The sequence below is a fragment of the Ascaphus truei genome, chromosome 1 (genome assembly GCF_040206685.1).
Source record: "Ascaphus truei isolate aAscTru1 chromosome 1, aAscTru1.hap1, whole genome shotgun sequence".
Lineage (NCBI taxonomy): Eukaryota > Metazoa > Chordata > Amphibia > Anura > Ascaphidae > Ascaphus > Ascaphus truei.
In genome coordinates, this window is record NC_134483.1 from 398349903 (window position 1) to 398371821 (window position 21919).

The following is a 21919-nucleotide window of genomic DNA, read 5'->3' on the forward strand; positions in this document are numbered from 1 at the left end:
TTTCAAATAATATGTATTTTCAATATATTCAACGCAGTTAATGACATATAGAGATGCAAGTGTCAAAATTTAAAGATGTCTAGAGGCTGAAAAATCCCACAAGGTGATTGTCAAATGTGGTTAGGCATAGTAGTATAATATGGGGGTTGTAATATCCACCCCGGCAAACATAAAACAGTTATTCCCTTAAGAAGCCGTTAGGTCGGCAAAACGCATTGGGTTTTGAACCCTTGATTGGAGCTCTGAGCTTGCCGTAGGTACTGTTGGTGGCCATTTTTGAAAGATCTGTTTCTGCAGCCAGGCACTGGACCAGCAAGGATGTCGTGCACAAGCGACCTCTGTACACACTTGATTACCAGCCAGCTGTGGGAGAAGTGAAGCCAAGGACTGCGACAGAAGGGCACGTGTTTCCTGATTTAAATAAAACCCAAAGCCTGTTACTTTGGATATCTTGTGAGTGTGAGTCTTTTATTTGCGTGTGTTGCACAGTAAAACAGTTTCACACTATGTTTGTCTTCTCGCTATGATTTTCTCTGTACGGGAGACCGGGATTGGGGAAGCCTGTGTGAGGATTTTTTTGAAGTCTGACGGTGTGGATATTACTACCCCCTGTTTTGCTGGACCACATTTGACTATCACCTTATGGGATTTTTGCGCCTCCAGACATCTTTATATAACTTTTCAGACAGAGGAGGAGGCTGTGGACTGAGCGTGGCATACACCACAGAATTTGTACATATCACGTTTAGATTTGAGTTTTATTATAGTCTATTCTGTTGCACTTTTGTTTCTTCTTATCACCATATATCAATATTTACCTGATGCAGAACCAGAGAAAATATGAAATTAGGCTTTATCAAAGAAAAATAACAACTGATTTCAAAGAGATTTATTCCCTTGACAAATACTGCATGGTGCAGTTGCCAGTATACTCCAGTTTTGTTTTCATCAGGGACACTTTTGATGAATTGGGAGTTATGAATTAAACTGCAATATTGCTACACTATTAACCTGAAGTGGTAATGAATAACTTATGTTGCCTTCATAGTTCTATTGCCTAGATCAGGGGTGCGCAAAGTTTTCTCCCTGTGCCCCCCTGCCTCCTCTCTTCCCCTGCTCGCGTCCCCCCCCCCCCGCTTGCTCGGATCCGGCGTCAAATGACGTTGTGGGGTCATGTGATGTCACGTTGCCATGGCAAAGGGACGTCACGTGACCTCGCGGCGTAATTTGATGTCTGGTTACCATGGTGACGTGTCGCCAAGACCAGGTAGGAGAAGTTACAGAGGCCTCGTGTGCCCCCGGCATTTAATTTCAATGCCTTGGGGGAGAGCGTGGGACCACTGTAACTATTCCAATAAATGGGAGTTACACATGCAGAAGCTTGGCACCCTTTGGTGAATATGTGCTATAGTGTTCAAGTAAAGCTCATGCTGTATATTTCGAGTTAGAGAAAGCACTAGGGATAGGGAGTGATCAAAAAACCACACCAATTGAAGCGAAATAATGAATAAATGTATGGTAATCAGAAAAGTGGGTGCAAACTGTGAACTGAAAAGTGAATCAGAAAGGGGGGGAAGGAAAACACAAAATGGATGTGTCTCCTAAAAGAATTCACTCTACTGCACTCCTACTTAATATAAAATTTAACTTTTAATATAATTACGTAAAACATATGTTACCAAATCGTTGTGTATTGTGCATTAAAAATAAATTAAATTATCAGAACCAGCGTCCGTGTCAGTGATTGTACGTGGAATAATCTCAGACAGCAAATTATATTCGAGATAGCAGGACACAAAACGCTAATAGTCAGGGTATAAACCCCTCTGGGATACCTATGAGACCAGGTACATATATATATATATGTATAGGTGTAACTAACGAACTCAGTGAATGATTGTGTCATAGGAGTACTGCAATCCTGCTAGGACTTATGAACCACAGAGCACTAAGAGATGTTAGTTTGGGGATGTATAACCGTCCACTCAATATAAAAGTGCTACTAATAGTGTGATGATGGAGAGTAGATGATTCATAGCATAGTGAAACAATTGTTCACAGCATTATAGTCGATGAATCATTAAATGGCACACTCCAAATGAACATGTCGTATAGAAAGCAGGAAGGTTGGCACACTGAGTGTTAATAAAGTGTCAGTTTGGATCTACATAGATAGAGCCAGGAGACTACAGAACACTACATAAAAGCAGCTCCAAGTAGGAGACTGACAACATTGCGCGTCCAACGCGCGTTTCCCTCCAGCAAAGGAGCTTCCTCAGGGACAAGTTTACCGGGGGGAGGAAGAATGAACCCTTATATACCCAAGTAGTACCTTGATTACAGATTGAACAATTGCCAGCTGTTGCACATGCGCAGTTGGTCAGTTAACAAACTTCATAAATGCTGATTAAAACATTTGGGAACATTCCCACACATTTAACAGCAGTGGTGCTGAATTTATATGAAGTTTCGAGCGTTTTTAAGGCTTTATAAGCTTGTGTGATAGTGTGGCATTTAATCGGCGATATTACAGTCCAATGCGCATGCGCGCGGACTCAGAAAATCCAACCAACCAACCGAAGTAAAACGTGTTGCGCATGCGTGGGCACTTAGAGTAGAAATTGCTAAATCGTAGTCCATGTATCGCGCATGCGTGAAAACTTAAATGCGGCATCGGGCTGGAGCATTTAAGTTTTCACGCATGCGCGATACATGGACTACGATTTAGCAATTTCTACTCTAAGTGCCCACGCATGCGCAACACGTTTTACTTCGGTTGGTTGGATTTTCTGAGTCCGCGCGCATGCGCATTGGACTGTAATATCGCCGATTAAATGCCACACTATCACACAAGCTTATAAAGCCTTAAAAACGCTCGAAACTTCATATAAATTCAGCACCACTGCTGTTAAATGTGTGGGAATGTTCCCAAATGTTTTAATCAGCATTTATGAAGTTTGTTAACTGACCAACTGCGCATGTGCAACAGCTGGCAATTGTTCAATCTGTAATCAAGGTACTACTTGGGTATATAAGGGTTCATTCTTCCTCCCCCCAGTAAACTTGTCCCTGAGGAAGCTCCTTTGCTGGAGGGAAACGCGCGTTGGACGCGCAATGTTGTCAGTCTCCTACTTGGAGCTGCTTTTATGTAGTGTTCTGTAGTCTCCTGGCTCTATCTATGTAGATCCAAACTGACACTTTATTAACACTCAGTGTGCCAACCTTCCTGCTTTCTATACGACATGTTCATTTGGAGTGTGCCATTTAATGATTCATCGACTATAATGCTGTGAACAATTGTTTCACTATGCTATGAATCATCTACTCTCCATCATCACACTATTAGTAGCACTTTTATATTGAGTGGACGGTTATACATCCCCAAACTAACATCTCTTAGTGCTCTGTGGTTCATAAGTCCTAGCAGGATTGCAGTACTCCTATGACACAATCATTCACTGAGTTCGTTAGTTACACCTATACATATATATATATGTACCTGGTCTCATAGGTATCCCAGAGGGGTTTATACCCTGACTATTAGCGTTTTGTGTCCTGCTATCTCGAATATAATTTGCTGTCTGAGATTATTCCACGTACAATCACTGACACGGACGCTGGTTCTGATAATTTAATTTATTTTTAATGCACAATACACAACGATTTGGTAACATATGTTTTACGTAATTATATTAAAAGTTAAATTTTATATTAAGTAGGAGTGCAGTAGAGTGAATTCTTTTAGGAGACACATCCATTTTGTGTTTTCCTTCCCCCCTTTCTGTATATTTCGAGTTACTGAACAAATAATGTTGTGCACAACCTAAAAGCCAGAAATCTGGGAACTGTTGTCAAAAGTTGACAAAATTGGCAATTTTTGTTAAAAACTAAAAAGTGGCCAACATTTTTTGCAGGGTCATATGATTATGATGTAGTTTTATATAGTTTCTTTTTTGTATCGAAAGATATGAAAATGAGATTGATGCACTAAAGCCTTTTCCTGGTCAAATACAATATACCTGTTTTCCTCTGTGTGTTAGGCCAGTGGTGCGCAAAGTGGGGGGTGCGACCCCCAGAGGGGGTGGGAGATTGTGCTGGAGGGGCGCGGGCAGTTGCAGAGGCCCCGCGCTCTTCCCCCAGGCATTTAAATTAAATGCCGGGGGATCGCGTGAGGCCCCTGCAACGGTTTACTTACCGGGATTCAGCCATCTGTGTTGCGTCGCCATGGCAACGCGGCATCAATAGACATCGCGGCACCATGTGACCTGACGTCACACGCCCACGCAGCGTCATCTGACGCAGATGAAGGTAGGCAGGGGGGCGCGAGAGCCGGGGGCAGAGAGACAGGGGGGCGCAGCACAAAAAGTTTGCGCTCCCCTGTGTTAGGCTGCGCATATAGTGCCTTGCGACAGCGACGGCGACGCGATGTCGCACCAAAACAAATGCATTGTTGCCGTCGCAAGTGCTTATAGTAAGCGCGACACGACGGAACGACGGGAGTGACGTCGCGACCACAAATTTGGTAGCCGGTCAAATTAGATTTTTCAGAGGCGGTCGCCACATGTGACACCCTCTGAATCAATCAATGGCCAGGTCGCCCGCGACGTCGCTGCAACGCGAAATTCAACTTTCGCGGGTGGCGACGTCGACGGGTGACGTCATCCGTCGCGTCGCTGTCGCGGGCACTATACGCGCGGCAATGTGGGACTTTGCTCTCACGGTCCACATGCTGGTATCAAAAGTCAATGATGGAAACAAATTATTGGTGAATGGACATTTGAAAATACATAAGCCATTCTGGCCTCCCATAACAAATATTCATGTATCTGTGTCATTTATTTTAAAGATGTCCATTTGCATATACTGTGCAAATGCATGGCAAAGTACAGAAAGTATTCATGGGTGTTTGTTTTCTTTTTATCATCTTGTCTGGCCGCTCACTGCTGAAGCAACCTGCAAAATACCTGTATCATTGTTATCTTTCTTATTGGCTTTAGGAAAGGTTGTCAGACTGTATTTAAAACATATGACACGGAAGGCATTGATTATGAGACTGTGGTACAATACAGAGGATTTACTTAATGTGATTATATATACCTGTGTGTGCGTATATATTATATATATATATATATATATATATATATTTAAATTTAAAAAAAAACTGGTTTATTTGGGGCTAGCTTACTTTTTGCAGCTACTATTATTTAGATTAAAGTATTTATTTGGGAAGAATATAATCTCAGAGTTTTGTTAAATAATATAAACAGTGTTAATGAACTTTACCATAAATATTATTAGTACTTAGAATGGTTGGTATGACAGCATTACAATAATGATTTGTAAATCAAAATAATGCATACTGTACGGTATGTCCTTTAATATTGCAGCATGTTAACACATTTTTGGTGGTTACAGCTGGAGGGTTGTATTAGTTTTAGATGGTAACTGGGAATGAATATTGAGCAATACACCATAATGTGTAGGAAAGTGTGAATATCCTTTTGCTTGTAACACTTTTAACATATTGAGATTAAACAAGGAGAATCTGCCAGGGAACATATAGAGGGGAAAAAAAGAGTTCAAAGTTAAAAAAAAAAAGACCTGTTCTTCTAAATGTATTCCCTGGGTTTAACCCCAACATTGTGAAAGGATTATACATTTCTAAACAGACTGCATTGTGAAGTGAGATCAAAGTAAAAATCATGGATCAAACATTTCATAATTAACATTGTCATAACATAAGTCCTTATCCTTCAACAAGAACAAGATGTAATGGAGACAGTATATTCAGTTTTTCCCAATGGTTTGAAAGTATAGAAATCTAGTTATTATATTGAGCCTTTAGAAAAATGCATTATTCACAAGACCACTTTATAGAACCAAAACAATTCGCACTTCATAGGGGCCATCGCATGCAATCTTTTCAACAACACCCATTTTTATGTAAACATAATAATCTATTATGTTTACTTTTACATACAGTAAATTGTTTCTATTATTATGTGACATGCTAGTGGATTTTTATAATTAGAGCTGACCACAAAAATGTTGAACCCATGACAAATAAAACGAATGGGTCCAAAGTATAGAGTCACGTATATAATGCCAAAATCTAGTTCTTAGAGTAGCTGCATTGCATATACATAGATAGAACGTGTGTATCCCCTCCTTGCCCGGCTCCTAAGGAGTGTTACTATGAGGTAGCGTAGGTGTGGTTGCACAGACTCTCTTTACCTTCTCAGGGTGCTAGCATTCGGCTGGCTGGTAGTGTAAGCTCTCAGGGTGGTAAGAAAAGGGCACCAGGAACTTTATTATACAAACAGGACAGGTGTATTACAGGACAGGATTTCACACGTACAGTTTTTTTTCCTGAAGTCCAGACCACTCCACAAGGAGGTACACATGGCTTATGTCACTTTATCCCACTCACAGTAAAGCTGAACATGCATTTCTATGACTTTAATGGACTTGAGTCGTTCACAGGTACTTTCCTAGACTCCGTTTAGGAGTGTAGTTCCGACACGGTTCCCATCTACCCTTCATCCATACAAATCATAGCAGTCTTCACTCAGTAACCTGTTGTGCCTATACTTCAACCTTGAAGCAACCTTGCTGGTGACCACTCTGGAGAACCCTGGTTTAAGAATCCCACTCTTTGAACCTGTCATACATATACTCCCTTACACTTAGTGGACAGTCATGACCTCTAGTGGCCATATCTGGGGGGACACTTCCCCTAACTGTGAAAACAATAAAGGTGACCGCACATCTTAACACAGAATTACACCCCCCGCTGAAGCGGGTAGTTGGCTTTGGTCTATCAAGCCTCCGGAGTTGTGTGTCCTCTAGTTCTGGGGATCTCTTGCCATTGCCTCTGTGGTGTTCTGCATCTCTTAAGCGGTCCCAAATACTCAGTTGCGATCCCGAGGAGTGGGAGGCATTTAACATTTAGGAACGGGAGGCCTTCTCGTAAGTTGCAGGTGGCTGCTATGGAGTTTCCTGATGTTACTAGCAGCTTAAAAGGAAACCTTCATCTATATTTTAGGCGGTTCTCTCAGTGCACTTTGGTTATAGGTTAAGCTCTTTCCTCTTCGGTAGGGTCACTGGTGCCAGGTCCCGGTAGAATTGTAAGGTGCTACCCTCATGGGATAAAATGGCCACATCCGATGCTTTTTCAAATAAGCCCTCCACCAAGTAATAGTAGTGCAGTCTCAGGATAACATCTTTGGGGCGGTCGTTTACCACAGATTATGGTGCAGCGCTCTGTGGACGAAGTCTAGCATCAGGTAATCAACAGGGATATCAAGCAGATAGGCCCCCTGAAACATTTTTATATAGGTCTCAATCTTGTCAGGTCCAATGTTGTTTGGCACGCTCCTGTTACGGAGGTTCCTGCATCGCGATTGATTCTCCACATCCTCCATAGCATCTCTCAGGTAGGAGGAGTTTGTCTGCATGGTCGTTGATTTCTCTGTCGGCTTCCCATTGATATTGTGCGAGTTCATGCACTTGGCATTCCAATATGTCCATGCGGTCGCCTACTTCTTTAATGTCCTTTTGTAGGTCTGCTACAGAGGAGTGCAGTTCTTGTTTAATGAGCTGAAGCAAATTGTTCCAGTCTTTTCTCGTCAGAGGGCTTGTATCTTCTTTCTCACAGCTGAGTTCTGATTCAGGGTCCCCATGTGTTGAGCTGCCATCTTCTGCATCTGCTGAAGAAAAGCAAGACATCCCGTGAGGGAGTCTTTTGGGTTTTGGTTTATCTCAGTGGTTTAGGCAGTCAAGCTGGGAAGCTTAATATTAAAGCTTTGTGTCCATTTTCCAAGCACGTACAAGTGTTCTCTCTCCCCTAGGAGCGGAGCTCTGAGTCCATGCTCCTAGATGCTGCGCATGTGCACCCCGAGCACAAAGATATATTTTGTGTATCATATAAATGTCCGAAACACATCATAAACTATACTGTGGTTTTTAGTGATTAAAGTGAATGTAGGATATGTTTGTGAGACCTAATATGGTATATAAACTTTACTTATTAAGTATGGGTGTACACTAATGTTTATCCATATACAGAACTGGGATACAAAAGAATCCCTGTTATAAGCACTTTTGGTTAACCTCTACAATAATAATTACTTTTTAAAAATGTACAATTAAAATAAATGGAGGAAGGATACTATAAATAACGAAAACATTTAAAAAGTAGCATTTCTTAAAGTTATCCATATTATTATCTAACAAGAACACCTGCAAGACTATGTGATTAAACTACACACCAGTTCAACACGCATTGCGTACGCAACTCCCATTATCATAAGATCAACGTGGGGCATATTTCTATCTATGCACAGGGAATTCCATATTAGAAACTTACCGTATCAAGTATACAGTTTATTTGCTAGTTTATTTGCTATTTAGTAACTACCACTTAGATCCACTAAAAGCGTGATAACACACTGCTCTCGATAAACATACGTGTTAAATAAATATATACCAATATTCCCATAACCTGTCCAACACAGGAGGTGTTTCACAAACAACCCCCTGTGATTTTTTACCATCAGCCAATCAGGGCACCTTGTCCTATGCTAACATACAGCAACATATACTAAACAGGGATACAGGGGACAGACTCCTACAGTGGAGCATTGGTCATATATGATAAAGAATATAACCCTCCCAAACGAGGGATCAGGTGACATTACCCAAATAAGTTACACAGAAGGATTTACATCCATCCATCTATATATACCAAGGACACGAAAACCTCAAACAAACACACAGGGTTTAGAAGCATAAAAGAAAAACAAAAGGGACATATCTATTTCATATAGAGAAGTACATAGATACTAAAGGAGAGGCATGGCAGAGATCAAATAGACTTTAGGTGTCTATTTTTATTCTAAGTATATAGATCCACACTATATACTGTTTTAACTACACGATTGACACATCAGTATGAAATAAAGTTAACTTCACCCACCACATTCACCCCTGACCGCATATACTATAAAGGTCTGCGGTGCGCCTACGAAAGGGATTTCTTTGGTGTATCTTCTTTGATACACTTTTCTAGTTATCCATATTATAACAATAATTGCATTTGCTTTAGGTAACGCACATGTGTACTGCGTCTTTAACACATGCGTTAATTGTAACGCACGTTTCGCCAATGCACATGTGCAGTGTATTGGTTAACGTGTCTCTGTACAATGAAACTCACCATTAATAACGCTGCTACTTTTACTAACTGCCGCTATTTTGGCATATCATTAACTTTGTGGATATAAATTAAACTGAGGTAACTGACGTTGCTTAACAAGGGAACGCCATGTTACTAGGCAAAATGTAACAGGGTTCTGAGGATCTGTCCCTCGGTGTTCTCTCTGTGTGCATTGTGGTTGCTCCGCACCTCTGAGTGATCAATGTCCTTTGAACTTATTTTTAATCCACTTATCTAAAGCCACATCTGAGAAAAAGAGCTCTGTAGTCCTAAATGTGTATATGCAGCAACATTTGTGAATTATCCTCATGTACTGTACTTATTCCAATAAAAGGTATTGCCAAAATCCAGGAACTATAAAGCGTCTTGATATTTTCTGTTTCAACAGTCTTGTAATCATAATGAAATCTTTTAATTAAAATATGATTTATGAGAAACGTTATGTTTAAATGTATTGCCTCATTCTCTGTTTTCCGTTTTCCGTTAGCAAATGGTGATAACATGTATTTTTAATATACGACTGCTCTGCTTCGAAGTGTTGACTGCTTGGTTGTTGTTAGGGTCAGTCTATCTATTCATTGCTGTGTTTTTTCAGTAACTCAACTCTTGCTGCTAAAAGCATAGTCTCTTCATCAAGCTGATCTCCTACTAGGGTTCGGCGATATCAACATGTTCACCATGATAACATAACAATATTAAGAAACGTATCAAGATAAGTACTGTATCTGTTTGGTCGGGGGGGGGGAGGGAAGGGGGGGGAAGACATGAAAAAAAAAACTTTTAAAAGTATTTATTTGTGTTTAAGCTAGAGCCGGGAGCAGAATGAACGATTCTGCTTCCGGCTGCCCCTTAAAGTTCCCCCCTAGCCTGGCCTCCCCTTTGTCCCTCCCCCAGGCCGCGACGGTGGCCCAGAGACCCTAGCGAGGCGAGGGGGGAGGGGGGTCTTTCCCCAGAGTCATGGGCATCACTCGCCTAATTGGCTGGAGGGATTGCTTGACCAGGGAGGCTGCGAGGGACCCCCTCCCCCTCTCGACAGACTCGGTTTGGAGGTATAAAAGGCCGCGGCTTTGTTTATTAAACAATAATTGAATGGGAAGAAAGGAAACACCCTTTAACAAGCACTCATTGTAATGATTGATATGATGAATTAAGATTAATAAGTGATACTTTATTATAATAATTAAAATAAATGGTGATACATCTAAACAAATACTATTGATAAACAACAGTGACCTAACATATAAAACAAGCCAACAGACATTAAACATAAACTGGAACGAGGGGAAAATTGACTGGCAGGTAAGTACTTATTAGTAGTGAGATAGCTCACAGTAGCTTATCAAAAAATCCCTAAGTCCAGCACTAAACAATTATGTTAAAAACCTGTGCTGTTTAGACAGGTAGCTAGGGACTGACCGTCATGATGCTCAGAATACAGAAAATACACATATATATGGATGCTCCCCCAGAAAACCACAGTCGGCGCAAGATAAATATCAGACCGAATATATAAATCTAGTGCATTAAAAAAAACACTAATCACACAATTAATGTTTACACATCTAGAGTAATGTTAGCAAAATAGTCACAATGGCTATGAAATACACATTAATATAGTGCATCACAGTGCATAAAGTGTAGAATGGCCCACAAAGTGTGTTAACGTGGCCCTGAGGCACGGGTCTTAGCCCGTATCAAGTTATAGCCTCCTATACTAAGCTAAAGAAATGCACTATTACAAAGTCAAAAAGTGGTTACTGAGGAGCAATCTGTCAATGAGTAGGGTGAAAGCCGCAAGAGTAACATATACATTGTATCTAAGAAGCTGCTTCTCTGAAACTTGCAGTCGCAACATACAAAGAACTTCTGCTTATATCACAAGAATATAATGTCAGATGGCTACTATACTTAGAGCACCGTCGTCACGATGTAGTAACCAAAAGCAGAAGACATACGCATACCTTGCTATGAAATCACATTAGGCTGCTAGTAACGGTTCAGGGAGTATGTATGGATCAAACCTGCAAGGTAGCAGCTCGCGGCTAAGACCGGCACTCAGCAGTGCCTCTCACCCACAACCCGACGGAGAAGCGTCATGACGTCAGCCGGTCCCGCCTCCCACCTGTACATTTATACATGCACGTTCCTTTAAAACGACAATAATCAGAAAAGACTGAGCAGAGATAACAAGAGGACCCTGATAATGTTTCTTTTATTCATTGGCTTCAAATACAAAGTACAGATGCAGCGGACGTTATTTTAAGGCATCGCGGCGCCGTTTTCGTGCGCGCTGCTGTATTCCACGCAGCATGAACGCGGCCAATCGCCCCAGGAACACGTGTTTATCGCGGTTGCTTTGTTTGAATTTTATGGATGGTGTGCAATGAAATGAATGAATGTAATGTAATGTGCTACTGTGTCAATTTCAGGTGTTTAAAAGCCACAACACTAAAATGCCATTTTATGCACTTGCGTCTTAAGGCGGTACGGTTGGAAGAAATCCCGCGCCATCACATGGGTATTCCGAGGTATAAACCGCGTGATTTTTGTAAAATTATGGCCGCTGCATCTGTAAGTGGATAGTACTTAAAGAGTTCAATTTCTTATCTTTATTTTATCTGACATAAATCTGTGACATTTTCTGAAGCCTAATGCATTTTAGTAGAGCTAGAAAGTTATTTAGCAAAGGTCAGCATAAAAAAACGGGCTATGTCAACTGCCATCAAGAGTTGATAGAAACCTTTACTAATCATGAAATATCTAATTAACAGCAAATAGTAGGAATGCTACGGTTTCTCAGATAACAAGCAGCAGCCCTGCATAGTAATCAGTCCATGGTTGTGTCTCAAAAATACAAAAGACTAGAAAGAAAAGTGAGAAATATCAAACAATGGAAAGTGAATCCCTGCGCTTCTGCCTAATGGGTTAACAATATATGTGAAATAAATATATATACATGATGTGCAAATCTATGAGATAAAGGAGACTTTTAGTTACATCCTTTGATCACTGGTATTAACCAGTTTTAATTGCACTAGATATATAAGCACATGCTTGGACATTTTAACCCCATTTGGGGCATTTTCACATAACACTAGTTGCAGTCAGTGTAGGGACCTGCCTATGAGACTTACCTTGGCGTTTGGTGGCAGGCTTAGGCATTATTTGATCAAAGGATGTAACTTAAAGTCTCCTTTACCTCATAGATTTGCACATCATGTATATATATTTATTTCACATATGTTGTTAACCCATTAGGCGGAAGCGCAGGGATTCACTTTCCGTTTTTCACTATGGTATGGCCAATATTTTCGCCTAGCTGCATGCTCCTTACATGGATGAAGCGCAGGTGATCATTTATTTGTTTTAAATAACAAACAACAATTAAATACCCAACCTTGATATAATCATCTATTTATCACATGAAGGTATAAGAAAGCATGAACTTGCATGCTGGTGCAGTCACGACACTAGCGATTGAAAGAAGATGCCTGCTTACAGATAGCTTAGATCTGGAAATGCGCAGAATCCATCGGTGCGGAGTTTTGTCAACTTGTTCCTCTGCAGGGACCTGCAAAGTAATAAATTACAACATTTAAAGCGGTTAGTGTTTTATTTCTTAAACGACCATTTTATTGATCACATTTATACCCAATAATTATTGAGACACATTTACCAATAGTACCTTACAGGCAGTGGTCAAAATATATATCTAGAATCCACAATTTGGTAAACCCACACTACACGGTAATCTCAACGCCTTGGTGTCTACTGCCTCACAAAGGCAAATCCCCACCTTTTGCCAAAAACATATAACTAAAGAGTGAAGATTCTTCTTTTGTATTAAAAATGAAGAAAGAGTTTGTGATTTTGTATTGCAGTCTTTATGTAGCAGGTTGAATGGAGTTAAGAGATAACAAATGTTTTTATTTGATGTGAACTGTAGGATTTTAAGCAGCATGAAGTAAAATAAAGATAAGGGTCTATCTAGGGGATGAGGGATTTGATCATGTGCATCATTTAAAACCCTACATTTGCTAGACACTAGGACACCATCTCTATATGATGTATTTCAAAATATGTACTCAACATTTATGTTGTAAAAATACGGCCAAGTCTAAATGAATCAATTATTCTTAACATGGTGGATTTGTACATTTGTAAATAAAAAGCAGTAGTCTGTGGGTGTAAAAATAACAAAGTGACGGTACTCGGGGACCCCTAGGGTCATCATTGGTGTTGGTCAAGTATTTTACCTGTGGTCACACAAACATTCCAATTGCAGTATTTCACTTTCACATGTTCATGCGTATGCTACAAATGTTTTACACAGTTATATACAGTATGTGTTGTATTGCTCATGGGTATATGTGTCTTAAAAACATTTTGCACGTAGTAGGCTTTCGGCATTATTGATATTGTGTACACACAGAATGCTATATGTACATCAATTTATATAAGCCTAAACTAAAAATCACATGAATCTAACAGCTGTATCTGAGATTACTGAAACATCTTCTGCTATGCACAAATTACATTTTTTCTGCTTCAACATCTCAATCATTTCCCCTTTTGGTCATGTATTTGTCTGTGCAGCATAAGCAGGGCACTTAGGGGCACTTGCATCAAGTGCCGGTACAGGTTATCGCACACAATTGACTTGAAGTGAGAGTTAATGCAGGAACAGGTGCAATAACCATTCCGGCAATTAACACCTCTATATAACTCTACATTTGCTTACTGCTGTGTTTCGTCAACCCCACCCTCTGGAATGCTAATGCCCTGGAGGACAAAAGGACTCTGAAGGACTTCAGAACGTATGCAGCTGTGATTTCAGTCTACATCTCCGGTGCCCCAAAGGCGCACACCTGATGGGGTTCCCCGAGAGCTTCTCCCCTCTGCACATAACCAGCATGCTAAGGGTTAATCTCTGTATTTGCTTAGTGCTGTGTTTCGTCAGCCCCACCCTCTGGAATGCTAATGCCCTGGAGGACAAGAGGACTCTGAAATCACAGCTGCATTTATTCTGAGCCCCTTCAGTCTACATCTGCGTCGCCCAAAGGCGCACAGCCTTTGGCGCAGCTGAAGGGCAGCCAGAAGGTGTGAGCTGTTTACTGCCATTCGCTGATGTTTGTTGGTGTTAAAATTGCTTTATTTAAATCTGAAACTCTCTAACCTTTTTATCACCGGCACCCAATTTTTTTTAAACTCTAACTGTCCAAGAAATGTCTGAATTGACGGTATAAGGCTACGGCCCCAGTGCTCACTGCTGCAAGCAAGCCTGGCGGCGTGTGGACAGATTGCAGCCGTGGTCTGTGGTCTGAAGGGGAGCGATGAGGGGCGCAGCCGTGGCAGGGCATATCTGTACGGGAAGACAACATTCTTGTCTTCTCTGTCGGCGGACGTGCCATTATGAGAGGGGAGCGCACACACAAGGAGCTACTGGGGCCTGTCTGACTAGAGTTGAGTGTCTTGTGTACGGCGCACACGTCCCCTCGACCACTGGGGACCCGGCCTAACCGTGTTCATTTAATGTAACCATGTATTGTTATAACTCTGTCCTAAGGACATACTTGGAAACGAGAGGTAACTCTCAATGTATTAATTCCTGGTAAAAGATTTTATCAATAAATATAAATTGTAACTTTGTTCTATCTAGTGGAGCTTCAATAAAGGTGTTTTTATTTCACACATTTGGTCTACCCTGGGTTTACAATTTTGCATACACATTTTCTTGGTTCACTGCCATAGCACTGTAGTATTTGTTTGCTTCTTTTGCTTCCATTAATTACAGCACTGATGTGCTTAACTGTACTTGTAAAGCCCATTCACTGCCTGAGACAGCAATACATTGCATCAGGAGTGACGGGATTAAGAAAGAATGCCACTAAAATACATGAGAAAATTAAGGGGGGGAAAAAGAACCCAAATAACTTGTAATTCATTCAACAAATTCGGGTATGGAGTATTATTTTTTCCCTCTGATATATTAGAAAATAGAATTAAATTCCTTCATTGCTTTTAGATTTTCTATCTTATTATTGTGGATGCCCTTGAATTTGCCCATATGTTGGTGCGTTTGCAGGTTTCATCTTTAACGCATCCTGCAATATATGTAGACAGTTTTTTCTCTAGAATGGAATGGAATTTCTGGACAATTGAGTTCAAGCGCCACAGCACCCATTAATCAGCAAGAAATAAGGATACAAGTAATAGACTAAAGCACAATGTGGGGTGACCATATTCTTTCTTATTGTTAAAATGTATTTTGTGGGGGTTCCTAAATGTGGCCTATTTTATGCCATACTATCCAATTAAGGAAACCTGGATACTGACGTCACTACCTACAGTAGTTTGCCTATTCTGCAATCTGCTGGGAAACCTGAGACCCTAATTGATCCTTTGGTGTCTTTTTAAATTGCATTGTGTTTATCTCAAGCATTTTTGTTTTCTATTCCCTTATTAGCATTTACCACCTCTGTTAGGTGCTATTGGTTTTACTTTCTTCTCTCAGCATCTGTAACTTTCTTTTTACGTACAGTATTCTGAACTTCAGTCTAGTTAAATCGAGTTTTATTTGTAAACCCCCATTCTTGTCAATGGAGACAAAGTTGAAAACCTGAACATTGTTACCATCGTATCCCCTTAATTTTTAATGACCTGGTTATGAGCAATTGCTCTGCATCACATTTTAGGCCATGAACGGACTTGTCACTATGAAACATTGCACCAACAAGATGTTAAAGGAACTGTACAGATCAACAAACCGTTTGTCCAGCGTTACTCACATCATGGTCACATTTGAAGACACTGAAGGGACAGTGCGTAATTTGGCTCCATCACAGTTAAGTTCTAACCCCCGGCACAAACATTGCGCTGGCACTGAACCAAGCACTGAACAAAGAGAAGATATTAGCATTAGTGGAGACTGGGGTGGGACAAGAATAAAAGGGAATAAAGGTGCATTTCAATGTATGATAAACTTGCTGGCTTTTTCAAAAGGGTTCTTTCTTCTTGTTTGGTATTTGCTATAAATACCTTTGGTATTTAGTGCACACACACACACACACACACACACACACACACACACACACACACACACACACACACACACACACACACACACACACACACACACACACACACACACACACACACACACACACACACACACACACACACACATATAAAATAAAAAATGAATAGACAGTACCGTTCTGTGGACAATGGTATTGTCTATTCATTTTTGATTATTGAAGCTCGGCTAACACGGTACTGATACCTCTACATCTATATATATATATATATATATATATATATATATATATATATATATATATATACACACACAAATGTATCAAATCCTATTTTAGGTCAGTCATTTATACTGTATCTACATTATATTCTACTTCAAATGAGATTGCTGAAATAAGCAGGTTAAGTAGGTTACTTGTTTTAAACATTTACTACTGCTATATCAACCCTACACCTGGCACCCAGGTTACTAGGAGGCCAGGGCTGACTGACCTGCATACTGCTTCTGTGTGTATGTTTCTGTAAACTAGTCAAGGAGCAAAGATTGGGGAGATCCCAATTAATGACCCAATTGGTAAAACGGTGCCTTCACTGGTCCTGTCACCTTCTCCTTAGCATTGCCCAGCACCAGGGGGCATTCACCCCTATGAACAATTATAAAAAATATATAAAGTGAAGCAAATTCTTCTGTGCTACCGCAATCTTTTACTAAGTATGTTGAAACTAGTTAGCCATTTTTTACATTTTACTGTATGCCATACTTCCATGGTGAGTAATGTAGATAGCTGGTAATGGTACTTCCCTATGTATGATTCTTTACTTTGTGTCTACTAAGATAGAGTTGCCTGCTTTCTAAGGCGTATATGTATTAAGGCAAAAGTGGTGCGACATTGGGAAAAACAATGTGGATGTACAGTAATGGCACTAAGTGTGTAATATTTGTACTTAAGGAAGTCGGGCAGTTGAGTGGTTAATACTTTTATTCAGCAGACAGGAAACACTGTAGTGCGACACCTATCTCCAGATGAATATCAACCAAGACCGGAACTGATAATAGTGTCTACGAATGAGTCTTCCTTTCTCCAATTCAACCACACACGACAGGGGTCCCTTCTGCTTTACAATGGCACCTGGTATCCAATGGGAATCTGTGTAAAACTTGAGAGCGTATTCTGGACAATATACATTTAATCTCTGTAGTTTACTATGTGCATCATAGTATAGCTATTGTTTTGCCTGCTCCTCTTCCACTTTGGCTGCTTTTTCAGGGTATAGGTTTCAAAGATGTGCTCTTAGTTTTTGGGACATCAGCAGTTGGAGGAAACTTCCCTTTTGTACTACTTGCTGTCACATAACATTTGAAAAGAAACCTCGCCAAGTTTGTATCCACACTTCCTTCAGCCATCCTTTGCATTACCTACTGCCCTACTACACAGCCCTTTCATCAAAACCATTGGCTACTTTAATATGCTTATTGGCATTTTTCCGCATAAACTTCTCAGATATTGCACCTGTAAACTATGTCCCATCGTCAATTACCACCATCTCAGGTAATCAAAAAAAGGAAAAGGTAAGCTGGAGTTTATCAATTGTGACTTCTGCTGTGGATAATACCATTGGATGCACCTCAATACACTTGGAATAGGAATGGACTATGACTAAGAACATCTTTCCAATAATGGACTAGCAAAGTGGTCTTTATTATTATTTTTTTTTTACGCAGACGGTAGTTTGTAGAGAGTTGTTACAGTCCAGATGTATCTCTAAATCCAAGAACTGTATGTACAGTATGTGTATGTCTTTATTTATATAAATAAAGACAAAGATACATATAGCGCCATTAAAGTACATAGCGCTTCACAGTAGTAATACACACGGCAATCATATAAACAACAAAAAATATAAATAACACATAATGGGAATAAGTGCTTCAGCCATAAAAGTAACATGCGGAAGAGGAGTCCCTGCTCCAAAGAGCTTACTATCTAATTGATGGGTAGGAAGAACATACAGAGATAGTAGGAGGGCATTCTGGTAAGTGCGTCTGCAAGGGGCCAAACTTTATGTATCAGGTGTATAGTATTAGCCATGGAGCTACTCGTATGCTTCGTTAAGCAGGTGTGTTTTATGATGGGTCTTAAAGGGGGATAGAGAGGGGGCTAGTCGGGTATTGAGGGGAAGGGCATTCCAGAAGTGTGGGTCAGTCAGTGAGAAAGGTTTAAGGCGGGAGAGGGCTTTAGATACAAAGGGGGTAGAGAGAAAACATCCTTGAGCAGAACGCAAGTGTCGGGATGGTGCATAGTGAGAAATTAGGGCTGAGATGTAAGGAGGAGCAGAAGAGTGTAAGGCTAAGGCCCCGCTGCCTCAGACCACGCGCCCGCACTGCAGACAGGCGGTGCGTGGAGAGGCACATGACCACTATCTGCGGTCTGTAGGGAGCGGGAGCTGGAGCGGGGGGCGTGGCCAAAATGGGTCGGGTGGGCGGGGCAATGACGTCGGGGGGCGGGGCCATCACACTGTGCCAGGGGTTCCCTCCCCTGCCTCCCCGCAGCCTCCCTGCTCCCCAAAGCCTCCCCAACACACAAGAAGTTTGTTCGGAAAATTACAGAGGAGACTCTAATTGTCCTAACCTTTTTTGGGCTCTTCAATAAGCTTTCAAGTAGTTGCTACATCACACTGTATACTCCAGGGTGCTGGGCTGAAGTTTATCTCATGCTTATGCTACTACAACCAAACAAGGAGTCCCTGTCAACGGTGTATACTATTCTGTTCAGGAATATTAGTCTAGGTTATGGATTAGAACAAAGTGTGGTAATCGAGAAGGCTTTTCTCAATCATTGTGTGTGAGTATCAATAATGGGATGTGTGGTGGAACATGCTACGCCCTTTTATGCATTTGAATCCAGACACATTTAGCAAACGGATCCTATTTGTGCAGAGAGCATTATTAAAGATCAAACACCGGAAACGCTGAGACCTCCAGATGCGTCAATGCTGGGAGAGAGTCTGTGGGAGGGAGCAGGGGGGCTCCCTTGGTGCTACAGATGCTTTCCCCCCACCCTCTCCCCGCTACCCGAAGCCTCACCTCCTCCTCATTGGCTCACAGCCACACCACGTGACGCGTCGCCGCTTGGGATTACAATTCTCTTGCATCCCCTGGTGGCTGACGCGTCACAGCATGTAGTTATCCGTGCAGGGAGGAGGGACTGGGATCTGCTCGAGAGGACACCATCAGATGGTGAGTAGCGCGCACGCGGCCACAAGCGCCGCCGGACGCAGTGGGACCAAAGCCTAAAGCTTTAAAAGTGAGGAGATTTGAGTGTGAGATGTGGGATGTGATAGGAAACCAGGACAGTGATTTCAGCAAGGGAGACGCTGAAACAGATTTAGGAAAGAGTAGAGTGATTCTGGCAGCAGCGTTTAGATAGATTGTAGGGGAGACAGGTGAGAGGCAGGAAGACCAAGTAAATTTGTGTAGTCAACATAGAGGTGATATTTGAACCCAAGAGATGTTATTAGGTCACATAGAGTGTTTACAGAGAAAAGAGGAGAGGTCCCATGACTGAGCCCTGGGGTACCCCCACAGAGAGATCAATAGATGAGGAGGAGGTGTTAGCAGAAGAGATTCTGAAAGTACGATGGGAGAGGTAAGAGGAGATCCAGGATAGAGCTTTGTTACGAATACCAAGAGTATGGAGAATGTGAAGGAGAAGAGGGTGGTCCATAGTATCAAATGCTGCAGAGAGGTTGAGTAATATGAGCAGAATGTAATGACCTCTGTCTTTGGCAGCATGGAGGTCATTAGTTATTTTAGTGAGAGCTGTTTCAGTGGAGTGAGCAGTGTGGAAGCCAGATTGTAGAGGGTCTAGGAGAGAATAGATGTTGAGAAAATTGAGCAAGCGTGAGAATACAAGACGTTCAAGGAGTTTAGAGGCAAAAGGTAGGAGGGAGACAGGCCGATAGTTAGAAACACAGGTAGGGTCGAGCTTGCTGTGTTTTTGAGTAATGGTATGACTGTTGCATGTTTGAAAGAGGAGGGAAAGGTACCAGAGTAGAGGGAGGAGTTAAAAATGTGTGTGAGCATAGGGATTATAGTAGGAGCAAGAGGTTTTAGGAGATGGGAGGGAATGGGGTCAAGATGGCAAGTGGTAGAGGGAGAAGAGGAGATCAGCAGTGACACATCCTCCTCTGTGACAGCGGAAAAAGAGTAAAGGAAGGTAGGAGGAGAGTTAGGAAGAGGTGTAGGATGGGATGAGGAAACAGAGGGGATTTCCTGATGTATGGATTCAACCTTTTCCTTGAAATAGTCAGCAAAGTCCTGAGGTGAGATGGAGGAAGAAGAAGAGGCAGCTGAGGGTAGTCTGAGTAGGTAGTCAAAGACAGAGAAGAATCGTCATGGGTTAGACTTGTTTGTGCTGATTAGTAAAGAAAAGTAGGTTTGTTTAGCCTGAGAGAGGGCAGAGTTGAAACAGGATAGCATAAATTTGTAGTGAAGGAAGTCTGCGAGAGTGTGAGATTTCGTCCAGAGGCGTTCAGAGGAATGAGTGCAGGAACACAGCATGCACATTTGGGAATTTAGCCAGGGTCTGGGGCAAGAAGGGCGAGGACTGCAGAGAGAAAGCGGGACATGTAGATGAAGAGAGGAGGATAGGGCAAAGTTGTAGTTCCTGACCAGGTTGTCAGGGTCTGGAGCATGGCTGAGAGAGGAGAGGGAGGAGCGTAAAGTGGAATTAAAATCTGGTAGGTTAATAGAGCACATGTCTCTGCAGAAATGAGGGGTAGATGGAGGTGGAGAAGGGGAGAAGCGAGAGAGAGAAGATGAGATGATGGACAACGAGAGGAAGGGAATTTAAGAATCAATTTCTGAGGTGACTCAAAAGTTATATTTGTTTGAATTAATTTTGTTAATGAATTGATTAAAAAGTTTGACTGCTTCACTCCATTGGAGAAGAATGTTGTCTATATAGCGGGCCCAGAATTCAATACATTGTGTATATATATCCTGGGCGAAGATTATCATATGTTGGGGTCTCAAGGTGTGCCCACTGCTGTTCCTGGAAGCTGGTGGTAGTTTTCAATGGAATAGTAAAAATATTTATTATATTAATAGTTACATCATTTTTTTGATTCTACATCCAACACAATTTGCAGGTAAGCATTGCACAAGTCAATCTTTGTGAACATTTTTCCCCCAGACAATGTAGAGTAAAGGTTTTTAATCCTCAGGAGAGGGTATGTATTCACCTTAGCCATTCTGTTAATACTGTAGTAACTTTGTGGTCTACAGTACTCATATCCTTACACTACCATCAGTTTTACTATAGGTGCAACCCAGTCAGAAAATTGAACAGGTTCAATTCTGCCTGCTGCCTCCAGGCATTCAAGTTCCCGATCTATGTTATGGAGCATTGCTTAGGTCACTGGGTGTGGTTTGAAGAAATATTGCTTGGCATCTCCATCTACATAAAGTTTGACCTTAACACACTTTAGAGTACCAAAGTCCTTCCTTGAACAACTGTACATGCTTTTCAAGTGACAGCGTTTACACATGGTTGATTGAGTCCCAATTTCAATACAATTACTTTAACCAGTTTTTGCCAAGCAGGCTTGGGACTTTCCCTTTTGACTGCCACCAATGGTAGGTTCACTTTCTGACCCTGGTAGGTA

At 41.4% G+C, this 21919-nt stretch overlaps 1 protein-coding gene across 1 annotated transcript in view; it reads right to left on the reverse strand.

The window, feature by feature from the left end:
- The window catches only part of RXFP1 (relaxin family peptide receptor 1), a 175522-nt gene that overhangs the window by 34669 nt on the left and 118934 nt on the right, over window positions 1–21919 (reverse strand). The window contains exons 4-5 of the mRNA XM_075612495.1: window positions 16006–16111; window positions 12717–12788 (exon numbers count right to left, since the gene is read on the reverse strand). Coding sequence (XP_075468610.1) covers window positions 12717–12788; window positions 16006–16111 — 178 coding nt within the window. The remainder of the gene's footprint in view (window positions 1–12716; window positions 12789–16005; window positions 16112–21919) is intronic.